Genomic DNA, 26,066 nt, shown 5'->3' with positions numbered 1-26,066 from the left:
CAGGAAGTGTAAGGTCACACTTGCTCTCTACATAGCAAAAAAGAAAGGTTTGTAAAACAAGAGAAATTATGTCATATCCGAGTTTTAAACGCACCTCACATAGCTAAGAAAATACATACATTTTTCTACTCTACTGCCTCTAGTCAGAAGAACTACAGTTACTTTGCAGAAGAATCCAGAAGGAAAATCATCTGACCCGTTAAGGCTGGATCTTTAAGGCAGAGTCTGAGCAGTGGCAATTCCTATTATTCCTGCACTTTCTATGATAAACAGGATTTACAACTGAAAATGAGGACGATGAACATCTTTACAGGATCACACTCACATAAAATATGGTATGTGCCTGTACATTTTAATTAGAAGTTAACCAGTAAAGAATGAGTATGCATACCTCTTTTGATTTTGTTTTCTTCTCCTTAGGAGGAACGGAGGTCTTGACTGAACTTGCTGCTTGTGCTTGCATGATTTCTCCTTCTTTACTGGATTTCTACAAGAGATAAGAAGTTACACGCAAATTTGCAAAAATATAAAGGAGGGAAGAATTGTCAAGATCATTTAAAAGTGAAATATTATTATAATAATGGCACTGCAATAAAGGCATGTAATGGCATGAAAAATATCAATACCTCTGTTGGACTTGTCTTCTTTTCTTCAGCAGGAGCAGCACTACAGGTGAAGTCGGATGACAGTGCCTCTGCAAGCTCATCATCTGTCATTGGTTTCTGAGAAAGAATTGCAAAGTAGGTTATGATTATTAGAATTAAAATGTCGATGCTGTCAAACTCAGTTTAAAATCTGTGTGCTCCATGCTTACTCACACAAGCACATAAGCACATGTTGCTGTTGCAGAAAAAACAAAGGTGTTTCCCCTCACTGGTTGATTCATTTTTCAGATGAGCTTTTATGTTTATATGTTAAACTTATAAACAGTAAAATTAAGCTGGTTTAAAGAATTACATTGCTAAGTACAGAAATTCAAGTAATCTTTGCTAAAGACACTACAAAGAGACTCCCACGTGCACAGCTACTATTTCTTCCCTTTGTTATTATAATCCCAAATACCTCTATAAGCATTTATTTGACTTGTTTCATCTTCAGTCAATGTCCTGAAAATTCCTACTTATTTATTACAAACATCTGTGCCAAATTCTATTTTGTTTTATCAGTATTTATGTTGTCTGGCACCCTGTAGCCCTCTCCCACTTCCTGGGATTTAGGAAGACAGACAACATTGAATTTTTTCTAGGAATCCAATGATAATCGGGATATTTTCACCTTCCAGTATAAAAAACCCAAGTCTTACTTCATCTTGGTCATCCACTTTCGGTGGGACTCCATCTTTGCCATCTCCTTTGCTCTAGAATGAGAATTAATCTTGTAGTAAATGGGAAGCAAAGCCATACAATATGAAAGAAAATGCACACCAAGAATTTTTGGTTTTGACTCACTGACCTTCAATAATTTAACATACTCTGGAGGGAGACTACCTTCCCGTTTACCCAGTTCTTCCAAGTATTTTGAAGAGAAACCTTCCTGTGAAAAGAATACATGCATTAATGTTTTTGTACTCTTTTTTATTGAGATAAATGTCTAATGTACAGCTATGTGTGCTGATACTTCTGGAAAGAAAACGCGAGGTTGGGTAGGTTAGAGGGACCATCCTGAGCGTGACTAACTGGTGTCTTTCAGAACCTTGTGTCATGCACGTGTCTCAACTGGCTTCGATCGTGCACATCGTTTAGCAAACCTCTGCACCTGCACTGCCAGATTCCTCTGTGTTAACAGAAGCCATTTCAGTGTCTCAGACCATAGAATATATTGCTGTACTTAAACTGAATTTTAAATATTTATGAATTCAAAAATTTTTATTACAGCTGACTACTGCACTGAGCCATTGATCTTGTAATCTTAATCCTTCTTACGTTACTCTCCCGTTCTGACTCAGAAGTATGTATTCTTCCCCATGTTTTACTCTTCCTCAAGTAGAAATGAAATCTCCTAGGTTGTTTACGCCCTTTTACCTCCATCCCTGCCTTTGGTAAATCTGTGCTTGGAAGTCAGTTCCAAAAGCAACAAACTCCCTTTGTTGATACTTTACTGTTTTCTACTGCAATACAAACATAACTGTATCATTTCTGTATTACTGAAAACAATACCAAAATGCAACCCTGTAAACTCTGTTTTTCCTTTTAGCAGAGCAAAGTGAGAATTACTGGATCAATGTAGTAGTGAGCAACTACAGACATATTTCAGAGATTAATGTTGTAAAAAATAAAAATATGTAAAATACCGTGACTTCTGGGCCAGTATAAACAGGACTAGAAGGCACATCTTCAGGTCCACTGAGGGTATCTATTAGGCTATCTAGTGCCGACTCATCCATGCCAGCCTAAAAAACAAAGCGGATCAGTATGTAAGTTATCATGCTGTATAAAGGGAAAAAAAAAAAGCTGAATTATCTCATGAATGTGTAGAAAACTCCTCAAAACGAAACCAAAAGTTTCTTTGAGTAGGTCCTGGACTTGCCAATTTTTTCAGTAAGAACCATTCTTAAATCTGCTCCCCACTGTTGGTAATAAGACCACGTGTATTTATATACTAGCTGACATACATGCATACATATACAAACATAACCGAAGATAAAGAGTAACCAATTTTACGCCAGTTGTGGAAAAACTGATTTTAAAAAGTCCTATTTGCCAAAACACAAATGACACAGCACTAGTTTGTTACACATTCTTTCAGATAGCTATTCACCACCATGCATAACTAGTACACAGCAATACTTCAGCGGTTACCAATTTATGTTTTCTGAGACGTGATTCAGAGAGAGAAACACGCTCTGAGACATTTTCACATGGGAGGCGTTTGTCTGGACTGCGATTACCAACCTCAGTACTTGATTTATCAGCTGCAGCAACCGCACTTGTACCAGCTGCGCCTGCACCAGCTGCCATGGACATCTTCTCAGACACAGGCTGGAGAAATAAGAGAAGAATCATTATTATACAGTCCTATGCTAGAAATTCTGGAGACAAACCAAAGTAAACCAGAGATGTTCTACTCAGGCATGGATATCTATCGTTACTCTTCACCTACACTTTGAATAAGAAAAGACAAGCTGGTTCTGTGTCCTGCCTGAATGCTCTGGCAGTTGAGTGGCTGCAGCTTGCATGACACTAAGCCCAGCCTAAAATGTTCAGCTCTGAGGCTGCACTTATTTTTTGGACTCAGCAGCTGGCCAATGCACCTGTGCAGCATTCAGACGCTTGGGCAGAGTGAGCTGCTGTCTACCTGCAATACTAGATAGACACACTCTGTTTGCAGCTTGATTTTGCTGTGAGAAAAGCATGTAATTTTAAGTACCTCCTTTTTTTTAACTTTGCCAGTAAAAGAAATGTGCAGTGTAGAAAGACTATGAGGCCCCTTCAAAGTCCCTTTTGAAAGCTTTCATTTGCACTCCATAGCTCTGAATGCACCATTAACAACAACAGCAAATGCTGCTTAAACAGCCAGGGTGAAAACTCCTTCAGAGAGTTCAGTGCCGGAGCAACAGCAATACAAACACAGACTTCTGCATCACTGACATTCTCATTTACTGCAAAAAAGTAGGTTCTGGTATTGAGGCAGCAGTCCTTCAAGTGACTGTGGCCTTGTCAACCAGACACATGCAGAGTAGATCAAAACATCTCAATCCTGACCCTACGACACACTTTTGCTCCAACTTTTTCTCCACTTGCTCCTCTGAAATGACACTTCCCCAACTTTTTCCTCAACCTTTCTGTTCCTAGGTTTTTTCCGCCTCACAATCAGGGTGTAGGGGCTTTCCTGCTGCAAACAGATACCCATAACTTGGTGACCTGTGCGTTTGGAGCCAGCACAGCGACGACAAACACGCCATGGACTCCACAGAACAGCCGCTCAACCAACAGCCAGTGTGTGCTGGACAACGAGAACAGATGCACCAAGAGGGCAGCAAAGGTGGACGCACATCAGGATCACCAAACAACCAGCACAAACTACCAACACCATCTGCCTGGGTAGCCCTATCTGCTTACGCATTAATAGGGGTTGGCTGGAGGAGGTGTGTTCAGGATGTTAATTAGGGGGCAAAGTGTGAATTTTCTAAGTCCCAGATTTTAGAACAGCACAAGGAGGTTTGTCACACACACCTTTAAACACAGGACAGCTTCTGAGCTTTTCTACCTGGTGATTTTTGTGGGCCCATGCTCACTTACTGCAGGCAGCATAAGAATCCGCCTTGACATAGGCTTCTAACACCTAGCATAAAATAAATAATAAAAATTGGATTGCTACTTCTACTACACCTTTGCTGTCTCTGTGGAGGGTGCTTGTGGAGGCTGGTCAGCTTGAGCTGTAGTTACTTTTCCACTGTCATTTGGTTTAGAAGTTGTTGTCACAGAAGGTGAGGTTTGGCTTTTTGCCTGTTTAGACATAAACTATTAGCATTAGATACAGAAATACTTTGTTTGGCTTGGATTTTTTTTTTTAAACAAAAGAAAGGGGAGAGGGGGAAAGAGAGAGAGGGGGAAAGAGAGAGAGGGGGAAAGAGAGAGAGGGGGAAAGAGAGAGAGGGGGAAAGAGAGAGAGGGGGAAAGAGAGAGGGAGAGAAGAAAAATACTACAAGCCTCTGTCAAAAAAAAAAAAAAAAGGAGAAAAATTATACAACTTACGCCAGTGGGTTCCTTTTGCCTCTCTTCAGCTGGCTGTTTATTTTGAGAGTCTGTTGGCTGTCATAAAATAAAAAAAATGAGATTTACCCCTAGCACCATTCAGTGCTGTGGAACATGATATACACTAGTTCATACAAGCACCAGGCATTTACAGATGTTTAACAGAACACTCCTGCTCCCCAAACGCTGCGTTTCCACACCTGCCAGCTCCCAGCTCACCTGCACTCAGGTCTGTTACTCATCATACAGCAGGTTCACATGGCACAGCAGCAGCAAAGATTTTACCCCCTTTTTCAAAGTTAGTCAAAGACCAAAGTACAACTCGCCAAAGGTGAAAGGTAAGTATTTACCTTGGTTGACTGCGCGTTTTTTCCAGATTCCATTTTGGTTGTTGGTATGGACTGAAATACAAGCAACATACATACAGAGAGAGGTTAATATGCTTGGTTATTTGTAAGGGGTCAGCTTATTTAAAAAATAACTACCAAACAGGCTCACACTTGTGAGCACACATGCTGTGAAACTATTATACACTGCTTTGATCTTGCAGTTTACAACACCCTGGCACAGATCCAGTGATTCCAGTGATCTAAGGGCACTTGAATGTGTGCAAACACACACACTCCTCATACCAACGATCAAAAAGAGAGAAAGAAGATTTTAGACAAATAAAACTAATGGTTTGATCTACACCTGAAAATTTTCTGCAGCCATGCTGCAAAATTTACTCCTGCAATTCACCTCAAAGTGCACTAAGCAATAAATTACTAGTAGTAGAAACATGTAGGAACAAACCCTCTATCCTTCAAATACACTGAGACTATTTAAAGTTAGTAAGAGACAAATAACAACTTTTTTCCCTCTAAAAATCAGTGAACAACTAAAAAAAAAAACAAATCTCCTAGGTAGCAGTTTAAATTTATTCATCATTTGTAATGTTTTCATTTCAGCTGCCAAGCACTAATTATCCCTTAGACATATCCAGCTCCTATTTGCTAGCTGACGACACAGAGAAACTGGCTAAATTCATTTAGCATTTGTTACACAAGTATTCACACCCACACACTGAGCCACAGACATCTGGTTGGGAAATCCTGAAAACGCATGAAAACGCGGATGCCTGGGCACAAGCTTGGCAAAGGTCTGGACGCTGTAGACCACAGTAAAGAACACACCACCAGGGGAAGTAAGTCACAAAAAGTAAAATACTGATAGAGGGGGACGACAAAAATTTTCTGAACCCCAGAGTGGGGAAAAAATAAGAATAAATTAAAAAAATGAATAAAAAGAAATCACTTAACCTCTCACATTTACCCCTTTGGATTTTCTCTTGGCATCTGACCTGGTTAAAACATGGTACTTTGCTGGCTCGGTCAAGCTTTATATGCTCACGTATGTTCATCCTTGTTACATGACCACTATATGGTTAATGCAAAGACACATCCATTTGTGCACCTGTACACGAACCTATCCTATATAGGAAAGGTAATCCTAAATTCTCACAGTTTTTAAGCTCAGAAGAGTCGGATGTGTAACTAACACCTAAAGCAAAGTGTCAATCCAATGTGCAATGTCCTTGGGCACTGTCGCAGTTTAACCCCAACCAGCAATGACGACCACAGAGCTGCTCACTCCCCGCAACACCCCAAAATGGGAGAGGGTCGCATGGAAGGGAGAAACTCGGGGATGGAGATAAACATGGTTTAATAAAGTAACAAAATAATACTAATATACCACTACTACTACTCATATATATGAGATGGAAAATAGAATATAAAATGAGAGATACTCTATGCAATTCCTCTTGAACTCCATCCACATGGGAAAAGACACCCTGGTCCCAACAGCCCATCCTGGGGTAAGAGGGGAAAAAAGACCAAAAAGGCAGAAAGGCCCAGAGGCAACCGCAAAATGACAAAACAGCAAAAGGCCAAACTAAAGGAGCTGCTGAATAGAACTCCATCAAAACGGAGCAGAACCAGAACGGGTCTCCCCAGCTGGAAAACCCTCTCTGAAACTCTCCTTAAACCCGATGCCTGACGCCAACAGGATGGAATATTCTCATTGATCAGCCTGGATGTCATTGAGGTCCGTCCCACCCATGTCCCCTGCCAGCTGTCCCACACCTGTGGGCTCGGAACGTCCTTGGCTCCCAGACCAACCAAGACAACAGCAAGATCGGATGTTCTCTTGGGTCCAGCTCAATGGCACCAGAAAGTTACTTGAAGAAAAACGTTAACACTAACCCCCATCCTGGGGTGTTACCTTCTTGTTCTCAAACTAAATCCAGAAAACGACCATGCCAGCTCAAAAAAAGAAAAGTTTCTGACTGCATAAAGAAAATTAACTCATTTTCAGTCAAACCAGCACGAGCAGCAAAGCTGCAAAGAAACAGAAGTGCAAGCATGAGGTTCAAGAAACAGAGTTTGACTTTTCCTGCTGTAGCACTGCTGCCTGCTCAGGACTTTAAGTACAAATTCAGGCTTTCCTTATGTGCTTTTCAGAAAAAAAAACGTAAACACATCTTTTTTTGCATGACAATATATTTACTTGCATTTCTGTCAACACCTGACAACAGCCTTACATAACATGAATTCAGAGCAGAAAAAGGTTTTAAAAGTTTAAGTGGAAAGTCATGGCTGACTTCAAATCCAGAGAAGGTGGACCTAGACTCTTCTCAGAGATGTGCATTAAGATGACAACAGGGAACAGGCAAGAGGCACAGGCTGCAGTCAGCATTAGGAAGTATTTCTAGTGTAATGGGAGCGGCTGAGGGACCTGGGGGGTTCAGCCTGGAGAACAGGAGCTGAGGGGAGACCTTCTGATCTCTGAACTGCCTGAAAGGAGCTTGGAGCCAGGGGGGTCGGGCTCTGCTCCCAAGGAACAAGCACCAGGACCAGAGGAAACGGCCTCAAGTTGTGCCAGGGGAGGCTGAGGTTGGACCTGGGGAATAATTTCTTCCCCAAAGGGCTGTCGGGCCTTGGAACAGGCTGCCCAGGGCAGTGGTGGAGCCACCATCCCTGGAGGGGTTTAAAAGGCGTTTAGATGAGGTTCTCAGGGACACAGTTTAGTGCTAGAGTTGGGTTATGGTTGGACTCGATGATCCTAAGGGTCTCTTCCAACTGAAACGATTCTAAGATTCTATATATTCCTCTAAGTGCAGGCTACACATCTCTGGGTAGCCAGTTCTGATGTTTGGTCTCCTTCATTATGATGTATTATGATCCCACTGGGTAAAAGGAAACAAAGGCAGGTGTTCACAGCCTTTGTGCAGGGCCTGCGCAGCCTGCTCAGCCTGCAGAGCTGGACCTGCCGGGGCTGAGGATGGACCGGCTGATCTCCAGAGGCTCCTGCCAACCTCTCCCCGCCTGCACTCCCCGGTTCCTACGTGCTCAAGGTGCAGCAGGCCTGACCGCGGCCGCTGCACCAGGCCCTACCAGTCTGGCTCGGTGTTGAACGTTGTCATTGGCTTCACTGTTATGATTATGGAAAATGAAAGGAGGAGAGAGTCGCTAACCATTTGTGTAAATAATATATGTAAATTCTGTTAGGCAACAGAGGCATAAGGGAGGATGATGAGTCTCCTTGGCCAGTAAAGTACGTGACTGATGACACGGCTTAGACACTGAAGTTCTAGTCATAAGACAAGACAGAACAAGCGTAAGGGACTAAGGTAAGGGAGCTGTCAGACAGACAGAGATACTGATTAATGAGAAGATGCAATTGTATGTGCACTAAAAGCTGAAACTTGTCCTGAATTCTTTGAATATGTGCAAAATTATCACCAGGTAAATAACCCTGTCATTACACAGAAGGGAGCTATATACATGCCAAACTGTGACTAAGCTAAAATTTTAAATGTTAATTAATTTTTTTTCTTATAACTCTCATAAAATCCTCTACTTTGTACAGCATTTTTTAGATATTTTTCAAAGAGGAAACTAAGCTGCAGACAGGAAATATGCCAAGTAAAGTTACTCAGTATCAAAGTATTAAAAAAGGAATTCCACCGCTGCATGTATTTGTGCTTAACTGCAAGCATGAGTTTCTCAGGAATTCATACCTTTGCTTCAGAGGGCTCCATAACTTGTGGTTTTGATGCATCTGCAGAAGGGGACTGCTTCTGAGAGGAAAAAAAGCAAAATAATTAATTTCACCTTGTTATACATAATTCTATTAAGCAAGCATAAGCAACCTGAATTCATTAGCTACCCAGCTAAAAGAGTAAATGATTCTTGAAAATTAGTGTAATTTCAGCTCTTCTGTCTTGCCTGTATTTCTACAATACACACAGGTAGGATTTTGACAGCGTAGTGCCCACAGATCTTCTCACAACATTATTTTTTTCTCTGACGTAGTGAAAACAAAGTTAATATCAAGTATTAAAATAAACTTAAATCCTGCTCTCATACTGAAGCACAAATACTGACTGTGCAGGATTTGTCCATATTTCTCTTTTTTTTTTTTTAACAAAAATTTTACTTTTGGTTTTACTAGTTCGTCCTACAAAATATTAAATACTAAAGAAGCAAACTCAAATATGTTGAGATAAAAAGGAATAATTAATCCGTATGTAACACGCATGAGTGTTTCTACATATCATGCAACCCTTTCAGAAAAGTTGCAAAGGACACAATTTATTTTCCTGGCTTCAGTGATGTTAATCTGAGAACAGCATGTTTTAATTCTGCTGTGATTGAATTACAGAACCACAGAATGTTAGGGATTGGAAGGGACCTTGAAAGATCATCCAGTTCAATCTCAAACTTCAAAGCCCAGAAACAAATTTCCTAATTGTCTCATCAATACTTTACACAGATGTAACACTACCTCTCGAATCCTGCTTCACGTTCCTCTGCTCTAAGTGGTATTTGCCATCTCAACCACAGCAACACATTCAGTTTACATTTAAATGAACAGCATGAGCTAACGATTTTTCTAGATTTTCTCTTCACGTTTACCGTGACACTGCTGCATGAAAACACACGATGTCTGAACCAACTCAGAAGCCATATTACTATTCCATACCTAGGGTGAGTTCTTGCTTCCACATGGAAACTTTTCTCACTTGCAGACCTTACCCCAGTACCAGCATTTATCGATGAGGCAGAAGCTGTACAGAATTCAGAAGGCACACTGTGGCGAAGACAGTGAGCTCTCCTCGCCAGCACATCTGTGTCTTGTACACCTTAGTGAGAACTTTGACTAAATACGCACTAGAGAGAATTTGCAATTTCCACACTACAGAAATGGAAACAAATAATTTCTGCTTCCATATATGTATAGATTGACTACATAATAGATGGGAACTTCTGTATGGGCGGAGATGTACACAGGAATGTATAGAGCCTTCCATGTCAGGACAGGGAACAATAGGTTTTAAACTACCTTTTTACATATTTCCACTACCACCATTAGGTAATCTGTCGGCAACACTCAATAATTTTTGCTTTTCTTTCTTCTCCATGAAATTAGTCTGAATTCCTTCTACATGACTAGCAAGTAGGTATCTGTTCTACACCTTGTATTAGTCACTCTCGTCCCTGTCCATTTAATAAAAGCACATTTATCTGAGCCCTTCTCCATTCCTCCCCTCCAAAAACTCCTACCAAGCTTTTTTTCTTACAATACAGTGAAATATTCCTCCTTGAGGCATGGCATGCCTCGCTTCCTTCACAGCACTTTTTGCCTGAATTCTGCAATATTCAAGGCCTCCAGTTTGCCACTTGGAACCTAAAAGAGTCACTACGGGGAGGAAGGGTGTCCTTGTCCTTCCCAGTCCTTTAGTGCTCAAGGTCTGCAACCACGCTGAGCCTCACAGAGAGACAAAGATTCAACCTCTTGCTTGGTGTCCACCATGCAGCCAGTCAACACTGGCCTGATTCTGGGGGGCTTTTTTATATATATATATATATATATATATATATATATTTTTTTTTTTTTTTTTTTTTTTTTTTTACAATTGTTGGCCCTGAGGGTGGTGAGAGCCTGTCCCAGGTTGGCCAGAGAGGTGGTGGATGAACCATCCCTGGAGACATCCCAGGCCAGGCTGGACGGGGCTCTGAGCAACCTGAGCTGGTGAAGATGTCCCTGCTCATGGCAGGGGTGGCACTGGGGGAGCTGGGGAGAGCCCTTCAATCCAAACTTCTGTGATTCTATGATTCTACGACTACTTTTTGGACTATTTTTTGCAGCGTGTTGTTCTGCCTTTCCCCTCCCAGGGCCGTGCTCCACGGCCCCCCATGCCCAGCTGCGACCCGGCTGCATTTGCTGCAGCCCCACGGCCAGACTGCAGCAGGGGTGAAACAACACTCGGACACGTGTCAGGCGCAGAGGTAAATATTAAAAGGCTGCTTAGCAACCGGCATAATCAGTGCCTGACACACGGCTCCGGCAGCCGGGCAGGCACACCCTGCTTGCACCCGCGGCTGCCGAAGCCCCACCAGGCCGGGGCCAACACCTCGCAAAAGAACACCGAGCTGCCAGACAGAAAAGCAAGAAGGAGGAAAGTCCGACTCACTGTGGAGGTTTGGTTTGGCAGGGAGTGCCAGGCAGGTGCTCCTGTGGAGAGCAGAGGTTTTGCTGTGGTGAGGGATGTCCCAGAGGGCAGATCCAACAGCTGATGGGAAAATGAGCGTCACCGCGGTGGACGCCTGTTTCTTGTGCGGTGCTGCCGGACGGAGCTGTGGTGCTTGGGGTGCCCTAAAAACCTGGTCCTGACCCAGGGGGACAGTCCCATGAGTGTGGGGGGCAGCTGGGTTCTGGTCTGCGACTGCACAGCTCTTCAGAAAGCACCTCTGGGAGGTGGGAGAGGAGGAAAACTCCACGGCGAAGCATCCAGGGTCACGGCAGATCATCAGCACAGAGCACACAGAGATCATAGAATCACAGATGGTTTGGGTTGGCAAGGACATTTAAAGGTCATCCAGGGCCACCCCTGCCATGAGCAGGGACATCTTCACCAGCTCAGGTTGCTCAGAGCCCCGTCCAGCCTGGCCTGGGATGTCTCCAGGGATGGTTCATCCACCACCTCTCTGGCCAACCTGGGACAGGCTCTCACCACCCTCAGGGCCAACAATTTCCTCCTCATGTCCAGCCTGAATCTCCCTCCTTTAGTTTAAAACCATCACCCCTTGTCCTGTCACAACAAGCCCTGCTCAAAAGTCTGTCCACATCTTTCCTATGGGCCCCTTTTAAGCACTGAAAGGCTGCAGTAAGGTCTCCCTGGAGCTTCTGTTCTCCAACAGCCCAACTCTCTCAGCCTGTCCTCCCAGCGCAGGTCTGGAGATGGTCCCTGCAGTGGAACCCACCGACAGCACGAGACCCCCAGGACCACCGCAGAAGGGGCTCAAAACACAGGTTACAGGTCAACACTGGTTAAGCCAAGACCAGTACCTGTTAATTACCCCAGCTGCTGGTGACAGGCAGTGTGATGGCTGCGGGGTCACAGCCTGAGCTGTCACCAGCCCCGGGCACAGACAGACGGACAGCACAGGACCTGACCAACACACCCCTGGTGCTCTCAGCTGTGAGTTTCAGGACGGCTTCCCAGGAAGGGCTGATGAAGAGACTTGGGGTCTAATCTGATAAAAGAAGGAATGCCCTCAGAAACTCATTTGTCCTATTAGCGTGACAGTCTTCATGCTACTGTTGAACGAGAATAGTCACAAAAGCAAAGAAGTGGGTTAGTAAAATAAACCAAAAAGCCTACCAAAAATCAGTTATCTAGTCTCACTTCATGTATCTCACAAACCTGGAAGTAAAAGGGAAAGTGCAACAGGAAAAGAAAAAAGAAAGTATAGGTGACAAACTTCAGAAGAAAAAAAAGTAACTTCGGAGAACTGGATGCAAATGCCCTTTGGAAAAGAAAACAGCAGGTGGAGAAATCCATGAGAGCTCTTGGTAATGGAAAGCCAAAAATCATTGAAACCACCCCATAGCCAATGTAGTGTGAGCTATCATCAACTAAAACTATAAATTTTGGATATCCATGGAGAAGATTGATCAGATCGAGGAAGGTCGTTGCCCACCCTTAGAAAGGGGCACAACACACCAACTGGACACCTTCAAAAACAGAAGAGATGCTGCAAACATTTACTGAGCAACCAATACAGAAACACTAAGAAGATTACAAGAGGATAAATAAGAATCAATGGATTGGTCAAGAACAAAGCACGTAAAGATAACACAACACTCAATACACTCAAACACGGAAATGAGCTTGGTGGGTAAGGATGAACGGACCTCCAGAGGAGGACACGCTGTCGCTGCAGCTTCTCACAGTATCTGAGGTGACTTTTTCGTCAATGAATTGGGGATGTTAGCGTGTAACACGAGTTACAAGCTTGCTTCCAGCCTCCACATTCGAGAGAGGTCCTGAGGGGATCTCCAAGAGGCTGGTGGTGGGTTGGAGCAGGTCGGGCACAACAACGCAAACCCCCAAAGCCGGGCAGGCAGCAACACTGGGAAAAATACATATGGTTACAATGCCACAGACTGAGACATTCTTGCCAGAAACAACCAAGGAAAGAGGAATACAAGATAAAAATCTGTTACCGTGACAACATAAATATAAATGTAAAATATGGGAATAGTTTTCCATCTTTCTGGCTTGAGCTTCTCTAGGTCAAGTGCTAGGACGGTTTTGGCCATACAGATGAATAAAGAAAGATTTGAGGACATGTCTAGAAAAAAAAATGAAGGAAAAGGATGCATGAGGGACATGGTGCCAGGAAAAGCAAAACGGCACCTGATGCTTTGTTCTCTACCTAGTGAGCGTAGGAAATGGGAAAAGATGAAGAAACTGGCTTATTCTGCAGCAAAGAATCTCTCAGGTCAGAGCTCAAAGACCTTCCCTCCTGGGGCAGAGCCTGCATAGATGAACCAAACACTCCAGCCCCGCAGCCTTTGGGCTGGCTAATGTAAATATTTTCTGAGTGACGGAGCTGTGCCTGGTCTACGACAGACGACTGAAGGACCTGAGCACTCACCTGGGCTTACACCTTACCTGTGCCTGAGCTGGGACTGCGGCTCGGGCTTAAAGCCAACAGCAACTTCATTATTTCAATATCACTGACTTGCAGGATTACTCCAACACAGCCAGGTAATGGAAGGCAACACCTAATCTGCCTGACTACAAATCGTCGCTTCTTTCCATGAATGGTTCTGTTACAAAGCTTCAATTAACAGTGTCTGCGAGATGTGGGCAGCAAATGCTCTTCAGAGAACTACTGTGAAAAATAATAGGTTATTTCACTTAAGTGTAAAATACCACTCAAGCTGTTCCAGGTTAAAGCTCTCGTTTTGATGGCATGTGGTAATTAATGGCTGTGCCACCCTCAGCTCCACAGGTGAAGTTACACACCAGCACATATATACAGCGATTTAAAACTGGAAAAAATGTACCCCTGAAACTGCCTCTTTATGTAGGTTTTATTATAACAGTATCTGCAATAGCTGAATTAAAAACACAAATTTGAGTGCTTCTGTGTCATTTGCCATCCCAAGCAATTCTGGAAACATCCTAGTACTTTGTAATTACTGGTCTTGTACACAGTTCCTCTATTAAGTTGTTAAGAAAAATGACATCTTTTTAAGAGAAAGATAAAAAAATCCCACACAACCAAGAGAACAATATTTTTTTTCCCAAGATTTCTGGCTCTCAGTTAATTTTGTGGAGGTTTAACTTTAAAAACCTAATGAAATGGCACAGCAGGATACAGGTTTGCAGTTAGTACCTGCATATTATTCAGACACTGGTATGTTTACACAGCACATTCTCAGTATGCCCTGTTGTCCTGTTGTGACGGGTTCCTTTGCAGAAGCAATCGGCGTGATCTCTTTCCTGAACAATTCACATCGCAATCTCTCGTGACTGACGTTGTCACCCGTGACCACCGGCCTCTCTGGTTTCTAGAGCCTATTATCATTGCTGGAACCCACAAACACTGTGTGTTATGAACAAAGCTGCCCATGCCAGTTATTGAGGGGAAATGGGAAAAAAAAGCCCTTGGAGGACAGCTATATTCTCTGTAGATAAATTCTAATTCAGTGTAAAATTCTTTGGCAATGTTGCCGTGACGGCCCTGAGCTCATTATGGTCCTGACTCAGCAAACCCCTCAGCTCTGCACTGGTTGCCATAAAGGAAACCAAACCAAACAGGATTTAATATGTGAGCATCAAGATTAATTTCAACAGGCAGTTTGTTGAACTCATGCTTTTGTGGTTGGATTATTCAATATATATGTTTTTTAATACCAATCTTAAACACAAAACAACCACCCCTTCAAACAAACAACACACAAAAACCAAACCAAACAAAAAACACAAGAAAAAACCCAAACCAAAAGCAACACAAAACAACGCAAACAAAACCAAAACCAACAACAAAACTCCCTTGTTTCTAGGGATGCTTCCTGTGCTTTTAACATTCATGAACTCAGCTGGTGTGAATATAACCTAAAAATGTGTAACGACTCTTACTATTATTATAGTTTAATTTTCCACAACTTGACAACAAAGACAACAAGATAAATAATCTGAGAGATAAACTGACTCCCCCTTAGAGCTGAGAACAACAAGTGCTAATCTATACCCAGGAGCAAGATCAGCTATCATTTAGAGATGCTAAAAGAGCACGTAGGAAATCAACAAACCTGTTTTGTCACGAAACAAAAACCTGACAATTTTTTTAGAGACTGGTTTGAATCAAGACATTGAAAAGCTGATTAGCTCATGAAGCTTTTTCTACAGCCTCGAGTGCTGCTAAATTTATTGACGGCAGCATCACAGGGAGCCAGACAACTTTCATAACACAGACTCACACTTACTGTTTTATTCTGATTACTAAAATAAAATGCCTGTGATTTTGGCACAGAAAAGAAACTTAGCAAGACTTCATCACTGAATTTTACGTATCAGCTAAAGCTGATTAACTCTACTACTAGTCACATCTAAAATAATAGGTTTTTAAGCAGTGTTTTTTGAGATAACCTACTTGCATTTCAATTTGGCCACACTAAATCGAGTGTTATGAAGCACGATCTTCAATAAGATCAATATTATATTTACCGCAGTGTAGAACAAGGCTTCATACCACCTAGAAACTAACTGATCTGTCAAACCGCCTTTAGACTGGATGTCTGTTTTAAGATTTCTGGATTTCAGCAAACGATGTCAAGTCCAAAGCTTAATATTGGCATGTTTGTTTATTTTAATAACTATTAAATCACTATGAAGACTCTGAAACAGCTTTATGCTCAAACAAAAAACAATCAAGGGCAGCGAATGACAACTGACTTAAAATAATTTTTGTACCATTTGATTCTTAAACCCCCAGCACCTCAGTTTACATTTCCTTAGGCACAGGTAGTCAGGGATATGCAGAAAGATTCAGAACTACCCCACAGCTGACGGTAAGAAGCACGGTGCCTTCATTTGTTACTATCTCCCACTGCGTCTAACGCTTTCACAGTTTGTGTTTGGTTGTTTATTTGTTTTGGAAGTAGAGAAGAATTTGCTAGTGAGTCATAGAGTGCGTGGTACCTAAACACAAACCTTTACACACACACACAGCTCGATGTGCAGGCAGAATAAATGATCAGGACTTAAGTACGTAGCATGGCTACTGCTCCTTAACCTCTGCTGAACAAGGACAAATTCTATTTAATGTCCTTTTGTGATTGTTGCACAAGTGATGTGGAAAGAAAGGCAGTGCAGGGTGAGCTGCTGCAGCTTCTGTGTGTACAAACACCATCCACCACTGCGCTGCCACAGCCCAAACACTCCTTGTTTCTTTTAAACGGAGTTATGGCCTGCAAGAAGGTTCTGGTTTTGTATCCAGATTTACCTCTTCAGCATCAAACAAAGGCTTTGCTTCACGGGAAAGGTTTTTCAACTTGCAGCACCAGGCAAGTGAAAGCATGTTATTCTCAAATCTGCTTTTCATTGTCAAGATGCTAATTTTCTTGTCATTTGGATGAAGAGTGGTCTCAGTATTTCCATTTGATCACAGAATGGGTTACCTAACTTGGCTGTTCCCTCAGCCATGCACACAGAAATACTCACGAAAGCCACAATTCTGAGCATCAGGCAAACTCACAGAAGTGTCATGAAAGTAGTTCTGACATCAATCATTTGTTTTAAACTCCCCATTTTTTATTTCTTCTTGAAATGTGCTCTTCGGTTACCTGCTTCTGGAAACTTCCTGTTCCCATCACAATAAATTCTGCAGGTTGGCACACACTGGAATTTCGTTTTCACTCAGTCATATTCAAACATTAGAGGCAGCTCACCAGCACTGTCACCGCTCTTCTCAGGTTCCCACTCTGCACAACAGAGAATCACAGTAATCCAAGAGCTGGCCGCTGAAGCAGAGCTCTCCTTTTCTGTAAACAGCTCAAAACCCCCTGTTTCAGCTCTGCGTTCTGCAGAAGGTTCACACTCAGCTGTAATTACCACCCCTGCCTGTTTCCATTCCTGCATGTTGTTTTCGGCGCCAGAACGTTCCGAAGACACGTGCAGTATGAACCTGCGAGTCGGTAAGAGAACAGCAGGAAAACGCATGAACACAGAGAGCTGAGCTCGGGCCGACCATCCCGGTCTGCACGGCCCTGCTGGAACGGGAACGAGAATCACACACAGAGCCCGCGCTCCCTAAAGGGATGGTTAAAAAGATAGACACGTTACATAAAGTTAGATTCCATCTTCAGATCGAAGATGTCTGTGGTTGTGAGCTCAGTTGTTTTTGCTACAATAATCGAACCAGGCAATACTCAAAATAGGCGGCTGGCAGTCGCAAGAGCTGGTGGGTGATACTCTGAGTCAGAAATGGGATTTTTCACCCCCAGAATGCAGAAACACAGTGTTAGTAACCAGGCCATATGAACCGATATGCACATTGTCACAACAGTGTTGGCTACAAAAATGGATGGAAAATATAACTGGAGGATAAACAAAAACCACCAAGTCAAGGAACATCAGGAGAATGATGGTTTTAAAATGTATTCTGAGGATAAAGCTGCAAAACCTTTGGGGGGAGGGGGTGGGGCTTTTTCTTAGATCATTTTAGGAAAAAACCCAACATGGTTTTATTATTGTCACTTAGAAGAAGCCAGCTTGGGGCATTTCTTGCTTCAGCATTGGCATTTAACCCAGTGTCTCTCAGAACTGCTACAGAAGGGCCCTCTGCACGCTCCGCAGGAACAAGCACATTATCGGTCCATTAAAAACCACAGTCTCCACCTTCGCGAGGCCTCGTCCTGCCTCACAGAGACTTCCTTCCTGGAGACAGAAAACTGAGCTTTCTAGTTGGTTCAAGCACTTGCACTGAGCAGGGCACCCAGGCAGGCACTGAGCTGAGCCTCCCCAGACCCGGTTCTGAGCCTTATGGAGCTCCCGAGGAGCAGGACAGACTCTAGACAAGGCCCCGAGCTCCTGCCAGGGCAGGTTTTCCTCCCCAAGGACAACACGGGCAGAAACGATGAGGATGAACACACTGAAAACCAACTCACCGAATAAAAGCAGTTCCTTTGCTTGCAGGAGACGGAGGTTTCTCCCGCACCCCCGTTCCCAGCAGAGAACCTCCAAGGCTACGCGGCTTTGTGCAGGTTTCAAACCGGGAGAGCCTGTTTGAGCTGCAAAGCTGCAGAACTTGAGAAACAGCGGCTGGGGACTCGTCCCTGACACACCAAGATCAGGAACAGCATTTCCTGCAAGCTCGACACGCCCCATGTGTCTCATCACTCACGTAGAAAACAAAACAAAACAACTCCATTTTATGCAAGAGGTCGACGGTAACAAATACATTATTCTATAAAGAAAATGTTGTATATAGAATAAATTATTACCCAGTATGTTTTATGTCAATTACAAAAATACATCGAGAAAACTAGTCACCAAAAAAAGGTAACAGCTGAAGAACTCAGCAGCGCTCTCTGCAATGCTGAACTCTATTGTCACTTTCTCCAAAGAAGAGGAGAGAAGGAAGGATGATATTGATATTGCCACCTGTCACATGAAGGCAGACCTTGTTTCCTCAGTTTGTTATTGGATCAAACTGAAAACACTCACGATTAGGGATCAGCACTTTCAGTTTACAGTAACTATAATCAGTGGTACACCTGAAGCAACACCTGCTGATCTGATTTCTACTACTACAAAACAACAATATAATTTATTGAGAAGTATTATATTGTCCCATATGTCTGTTGTATCTGACGTTTTAGCATCTTTCAGGTATCAACTATTAACAAACCCTTGTTGTAAACATGTTATTGACACCTAAACACGCTTCAGACATTAAGCTGCTCTTAGAGAACCCCATACCCAGACTCTGCAATATTCTGTATGTGTCACAGGCAAATCAACCTCTGCGTTTGTATTCCAAAAAAGTTATATGAGTTTTTGAAGCAGTTACAGCGCGGGCTGTGAGCAATGAGAAAGAAAAAACAAACCAACCAAACAAAACCGAACCGAAAAACCTCCATACAACACCAAAACCCAAACAAACCACAACACAAACAAAAAAATAATACAGAACTTAGACATGACTTCAAAAGTCTACTTGTCCTCATCCCTCTCTTCTCCATGACTGCTTATGACATGTACATGGCTTGTTGTGTGATGTGTAGAACATGCAGTCTCACAGGGTCTAAAAAGGCTGTTCTGAACATGTTAAGATAATTTTAAAAGCCATTTCACGACACACAGCTGGTTCTGGAGCGCTTCAAACCCGGCAATGTCAGGCGCACGTCAGAAGCCCTGGAACTCAGCAGCTTGTGCTATTTCGGCCCACAACATTCCCGGAAGAGAAATTAAAATAAAAAAGAGAACTGCAACAGGAACATAAATTACCCGAAAGCAGAGGCAGCAGGAAAGCAAAGCCAGTGTAAATAGCAAACCTACAGGGTACCTGTGCGCCTCCTGCTCCCACAGGCACATCGGATCGGGTGTTTTGGCCCGTTTTGTCCAGTGTGGTTTGGGTTTTTGGAGGTGCACGTGGCCATGGGGAGGGGACATGAACCGGCGGGTTTGGCACGAGCAAAGCACAGAAGTGTTACTGACCAAAAGAAATAGAGACGGACAGACCGGTTAAGGCCACTGGAACTTGACTGATTAAGACTATTTTTAAGCATAATAAATCCAAATAATTTATATTCATGTAGAACTTAAAACCTGCAGTTGAAAGCTTCTTGAAATACCAGTACTGACCTGCGTTTTTTTTGTTTTTGCTCTAGAATCAAATTCTCAATACCTGTACTGTTTTTTTCATATCTTTGTTCTTAAAGAGAGAGCCCCCCCACCACTAACAAACTCTTCAACCATTCTTTCATAATGACACTCTTATCTCAAGGGAACAAGAAAGAAAATTGAGCCCTAGAAGGAAAGCAAAAATGGGGAAATGCCTGAAGATATCATGCAAGACTGATGGGGAAAACATCCCATTTTTTAAGTGCAGTAAATGATTGTTTTGTGAAATGGACCATGTGCTGGCAGCAGCTCTGAGGGCGACTTGCAGCCCCATTATTTCCTACCGTCTTGCCGCAAAACACCTGTACACTGAAATATACACCTCTCTAAGGAGAGCATGGAAAGGAGGTTCTCAGGTCGTACACTTAAATATTTTTTCTGAATAACCTCAAAATTTAGAGATGGCCTTTCCAACCTGCACAGTATGACTGGAAACAGGAATAAATTTACACATTTCCCTGTACATTTCCAATCAGCACCCTGACTTCAGCTGGCATCTCCTTAAAAACGTCTTCCTTCACAATAAGGTGTCTGTGCAAAGCTCGCAAAATAAAATTGGTGACAGTTAAGTAAAGTATGTAGCATAAAAAATAATCCCAGGAAATACACTGACAGTAGTAATCACTTTTTATGATAATCCACACAAACTTGTCACAGATTTTCCAGTCTGCTGCAGAAACAGTAGGGGCTTCACTCAAACACACTTAGTAACTGCTGTTATTTTCTTATTGTTTTCCTGGTTTTTGCACAAGTAAGTAGATTGGATCCCCATTTAAAAGAGTGTTAATTTGGATGCCAGCTGAAAGTAACTAAACTTAAATTTCTTAAATCGTTAAGATCAAGAAGCTTCATCTGAAATTACTCAAGATCTTGCTGAATTTCCGTTGTTGTTGAATTCCTCTAGCATGGCTTCAATAAATTGTCCATTAAAGTAGTATAGACATCCTCACTTCACTAAGCTATAACAGCCAGCAACAAAAAGAAAATAATTACTCACTGGGAACTCATTAAGAGCAATGCCAAAAATCTGCTACATAAAAAACAGCAAAACGTCATTTGATACCAAAAGAATTACCATATAAGAACACAAAGATCCATGAAAGATAGCTGTATCCAGCTGTGTTCAAACATCGGTGCCTTCTATTAATAGCTATGATTGAACACGGAGCTGGAAATTGGCTTTCCTGTTGGCTGTGGAACTGGCAAAAACAATTTAAAAGGCTGTAAAAGGAAACACGGCTGGTTGGGCACCTTTTCTGCAGAAGGACAGAGTTTGGTTCGGTTTTTCCTTTTGCTGCTGCTAATAATGGTCAGTGCACCCTGGCAGGGAATGTGCACGTGGAGGAGGCTGCTCATGGGCAACCAGTAAATCCCCCTGATGATCAGAACCTCACCGGAATCCAACTTTTCACTGAATTTATCTGACAGAGGTCACAACAAGGTTTGAGTTCACTGAAGAGACCCTGGTACAAAATAACAGTCACTCAGGGCTTCACGTCAAGAAGGAACGACAGGCTGGTGATAGAAAAAAGTCAGAGCACCTGTTTGGGTTAAATTTATTTAAACTATTCATTTTGATTTAAGTTGTACTGAAACCGGGCACATAAAGGTTGCTAAGTCAAGTTCCTCGGTGCCTATGACACAAAAACTGTACAGATATAAAAGAAAGGAGACACAAGAGGCAGGACTTATTCCTCACACCACACGGACACATATGCTGCCGAAAAAAATACCTGTAAGAAGACGCTGAGCAGAAGCAGTGAGTAAATCCTGGCTGCAATGCCAGGAACTTAAAGAGTGAAACAATAAAGAGCACAGAGATAACATTAAGATGCAAAGAATGGCAGGTTCAGATACACAGTGTGACAAAAACAAAGCCAGACAGAGAAGTGCTTGCTTTTAGGAGTCCACATTACAGGAGAACTAAACAACTGCAGGAAAATTAGACTATCCACGTATTAGCCAGGCATTAAGCAAAGACAAACATCCATCACGCCAAGCTCCTGCGTCCTAAACAGGTGACCCAGGCAGAACACAAGCCATCAGTTATTATTACTTACTAAATGAAGTAAAAATGACTTAGGCCGTAATATAGAGGCAGCAAAAAAACCCTTCTGGCTATTCAGTTTAAAGCTATTTCATCACAGGGTAAGAACAGGTTAAAAAAATGAACAGCTCTACCTGGAGCAGCTTAACTGCCCCAACTCACCCACCTCTTCAAAGGACTTAGAAACCTACCTGGGGTGAGGTGTGTCGATGAAAAGTACTTACTGACCAAGAAGACGATAAAGGAATCCAAATAAATTCCACGTGCAAGACACATTAAAGCTACAGCAGGGGAAAAATTAAAGGAAGAAACAGCAGTCTCAAAGTTGCCTAAAAACTAGTAGAATGTTTGTGATTGCATTAAATGACTCGATCTGTTTTTGCAGCAAAAGAGAAAAGGCTGCTTTGCCTTTTAAAGAAATACTTCCTTTCTTGCAAAATTCCTGTAAAAAAAAAATCCAGTAAAATTTTTCTTTTTAATAGCTATTTTCAGAGACTAAGAGAAAAAGAAGGGCAGAAAAGAATATTGCCAAATGGCTTAAAAAAAAAGGTGGCACAAACGACAAGAACAGTAAATCTACAAGTTTTATTTTAAATAGAACTGCAAGATCACAGGAAATTGTTAAAACTGAAAGATATAATTAAAAGACGGTTTAGTCTAACTGTAGTTATGTAGTCATGGCTGAGTGGGAAGTAAAAATGATAAACTTAAAATAGCTATTGATTAAGAGTCAATACGAGACAGCATGAGGTAAGTACTTTCATAGTACATAATCTTTACCAGTAAATACTTTGGAATGTCACAGAAACTGCAGAAGCATCAAATACTGAATAAAATACATAGCCTAAGTTGTCATAACATAATATAAAGCAATTCCTGGCGATTACATTGCATTTTCATTATTAGGCTACATTCCAGTTCTTACACTTAACAGCATCACTGAAAATTGTACCTTGCACACTTAATGTGAAAGATATGCTTATAATAGAAAAAAACGCATACAGAAAAAAATACTTAAGATGTGTTAGTTGTCAAATTAGATGTGAGCTTCCACAGGACTATGCAGTTGGCGGCTGATAAGCAGAAAGATTATACTTGAGACCGTCCCATGCCATACAGCTGTCACGGGAACTACGTATGGACTACTATTGCTTTACCAGAGGAGAATGGCCCTGGAAAACCGCAAGGAACAGAAAGAAAAGCAACAAAAACACTGGGCTGTCTTCAGTGACAGGGAAAAGCACTGAAAGAAAGGGATGACAGGGCTTATATCTTTGCATCCTTCTTCACTGAGTAGGAAGGAAAAATAATTATTTAAGTAGCACAGAAGTATCTTCAGGAGCATTATTTTACAAAAGCACTGATTAGACAGTGAAAAACCCAGTTCAAAGGCAGAAACACTTCCTGCTGACAGGATCTTTCAAACGACAGGGTATCTCCAGACATGGAATATTGTGGTGGATACACTCGTTGTGCTTTGGTTCAGGCTGACAACAGCCCTCGTGTTCTTGGGGTTGACCTGTGAGTCCCTGGCTCATGTACAAGGGAGTGAACCTGTCTTGAAAGATATTTTGAAACGTGGTTTGGAAACCCAAAAGTGCCAGATAACCAAAGAACAGAACAAGGTACCAGAGTTAAAATGAAGACATGTCTTGTCTGCATCATTGACCAGCAGCCAAGTACTTCATTCTACAAATGTTACCACCAGGATGGGTCCAGTTTGAGCTCATCCCAACCACATGCCAGGGGCAGAGATGCCTCTCCAGGTCAGCAATTCCTTACCCAAGAACAAGCGACCCCTCAAGGTGCAGGGATCCTCTACCCACAACAGATCCTTGGTAAGTGATCAACAGCATGCTGAATTAATACTATGAAACACTACTAATCCATGTAGCTACTCAATATTATTATAAACTTTGTAGGAATAATTCCATTAGACATAAACCATTGTTCAAGTCTGAGTCTAAGATTGGATCCAGCCGCACCTGAGCTACATAAGGAGCTTAGAAAGCAAGAGGGTTGGTTTTTAAACCAAAGGGGGTCCACTCTGAACCTCATGACTCAATGGGAGGGTCCTCCTTACTCTTTGTGTCTCCAGCCTGTGTGAATCATTCTAACTTGACTCTAACTCAATTTTCCTTTGTATGTTTCTTCCATGCAGTAATGAATAAAGTGAACCTTGCCATCAAACTTGTTGAATCTTGTCAAACCACTGTTAGACTTCGTCTCAATATAAGATATTGCTGCTTCTCTCTTTTGAGTGAGATGCATTCCACTCATCTGAGACAAATATGCATCAGTGACTACCAACTGCAGCCACCAGTTCAAGTGTGACACCATCAGAAACTGCATTTTCGACACCCTATTTCAATACTCTGCAACACCTGAGCATGCTTAATGTGATCCCTGCTTCTCCTCAGGGTGTATCAACTGCACTCCAATACACAAGTCAACTGTATGACACCCTTCACACTAAATTCCCGAACAACTGAACTGCTCCAGGGGCTATGAAAGCAAAGATAGTTACAGGTCCTTCGATCTCATCAGGTCCTGCTGAGTAAATAGAATCCAAACATACAAACAAAATCTAAGGGTGAAAAAGAACCGTAGCCCCATAAGACAAATGAAGTTTGCTGCTGATAACAATGAGAACAGGATTTTTTAAAATAACTATGAGACTAACAAAGAACATGTGATGGGAGAACGATACCATGTATGTTTCCTCAAGAAGTCAACGCTGGCATTCTGCTGACCTGCATTCCCCTCTCAATTCACTACAGTTTCTAGCAAGACACAAAGAGCATCTCGGTCTTGCTGAATGCTGGCAAAAAAGTGTTTTCTACTCTACTACAGAGCATGAAGTCATATATCATATTGTATGATACCATATCATCTTCACTTTTTAAAGAGACTGTTTACTAAAGTATGCATTACCTTAGCAGCAGAAGGTGCTCCACTTGGCTGTGTTTTTGGGGGCTGGCTGACATTAGCACTTGCTGAATTCTTCTACAACACACAAGAGTGACATAATAAAACATCAGATATGTTCATCAAGAAAAGCCAAGTAAAACTGTAAAGGAAAAATAGTATTTTTAAAAGGTACACTAAAAAAAAGGCCATTAGAACATTTTATGCAAGGCAAGTCATCTAAAATAAATTATCCTATCTAACTTTAATTCACGCAGACTCATTTCAGACTGTTTTGCCATGACCAGAACAGGCTGTTTTCTCATACTGTTTCACTGATAATATATAAATCTGTGCTGTTTCCTGTGGCAGAGCAACTCTGTTTTAATTAACAGTTAAAGCAACAGTCACCGTATATACTTTAATGAAACACGTCAATGGAAATAGGATGGGTAAGCTACTGCTGTACAGACATAACCTGAACAACACAGAAGGTAACATTACACTTCAAGCAGGGAAGGAAAGATAGGAAGATAAGGGCAAAACGATGGCTTTTCTGTTAGTAAGTATTCTTGCAACTGAAATGAACCCATGATATCCTCTCCGAACCTCCAGTTTTCCACCAATGCAATGCCATTATCAGCAAGTACTACTAAATACCACTGCAAAAACTTGGTGATTGCGGAAATCTAATGAAGGCTGGGAAAATAAGCTGTTAGCAATGAATGCAGAAAAAAACATGAGATTTTTGGAGGCAGCAGATGGGTAAGACCTATTAGTCTGGTAAGTGGAAGCTCAAGATTCACCACACAACTGAAGTGTTCACACTTTAATTACTCTCTGCAAGCAGGGAAGTCTGGAGAATGACCTGAGATTCAATCAGCAAACTCGTATGCAAACTCGGATGTACTTTTCAATTGATGGGACAGCAGGTACTGCAACCAACTCAGAGACCTCTGTCATTAAGGTAATTCTGCCTTCTGTTTTCTTTATGATTTAGATCCAAACCCAGGAGAGCACCTCGAATTAAAAAAGCTGCACATTCAACGGTGTTTGTGGTTCACAGTGTTCAGGACTTGTCTTTGGTACCTAAGACTATGTCTAACATGACTGGGGTGCTCTGAAAGCCCACAAGTAAAGTACTGTTTCGCAGAAGGAGCACCTACCA

General features: G+C 42.2%; 1 protein-coding gene across 3 annotated transcripts in view; it reads right to left on the bottom strand.

The window, feature by feature from the left end:
• Window positions 1–26,066, bottom strand: part of CAST (calpastatin) — a 57,144-nt gene that overhangs the window by 18,589 nt on the left and 12,489 nt on the right. For all 3 annotated transcript variants that reach the window (XM_065656046.1, XM_065656049.1, XM_065656047.1), the window contains exons 3-13: window positions 24,926–24,997; window positions 8,758–8,817; window positions 5,045–5,095; window positions 4,695–4,751; window positions 4,329–4,445; window positions 2,892–2,978; window positions 2,291–2,389; window positions 1,453–1,533; window positions 1,304–1,357; window positions 627–722; window positions 392–487 (exon numbers count right to left, since the gene is read on the bottom strand). In XM_065656046.1, the coding sequence (XP_065512118.1) occupies window positions 392–487; window positions 627–722; window positions 1,304–1,357; window positions 1,453–1,533; window positions 2,291–2,389; window positions 2,892–2,978; window positions 4,329–4,445; window positions 4,695–4,751; window positions 5,045–5,095; window positions 8,758–8,817; window positions 24,926–24,997 (870 nt within the window). The remainder of the gene's footprint in view (window positions 1–391; window positions 488–626; window positions 723–1,303; window positions 1,358–1,452; window positions 1,534–2,290; window positions 2,390–2,891; window positions 2,979–4,328; window positions 4,446–4,694; window positions 4,752–5,044; window positions 5,096–8,757; window positions 8,818–24,925; window positions 24,998–26,066) is intronic.

Source organism: Caloenas nicobarica, chromosome Z, assembly GCF_036013445.1.
Source record: "Caloenas nicobarica isolate bCalNic1 chromosome Z, bCalNic1.hap1, whole genome shotgun sequence".
Lineage (NCBI taxonomy): Eukaryota > Metazoa > Chordata > Aves > Columbiformes > Columbidae > Caloenas > Caloenas nicobarica.
The sequence above is the reverse complement of the archived record's forward strand: the minus strand, read 5'-3'. Positions and strand labels throughout refer to the sequence as shown.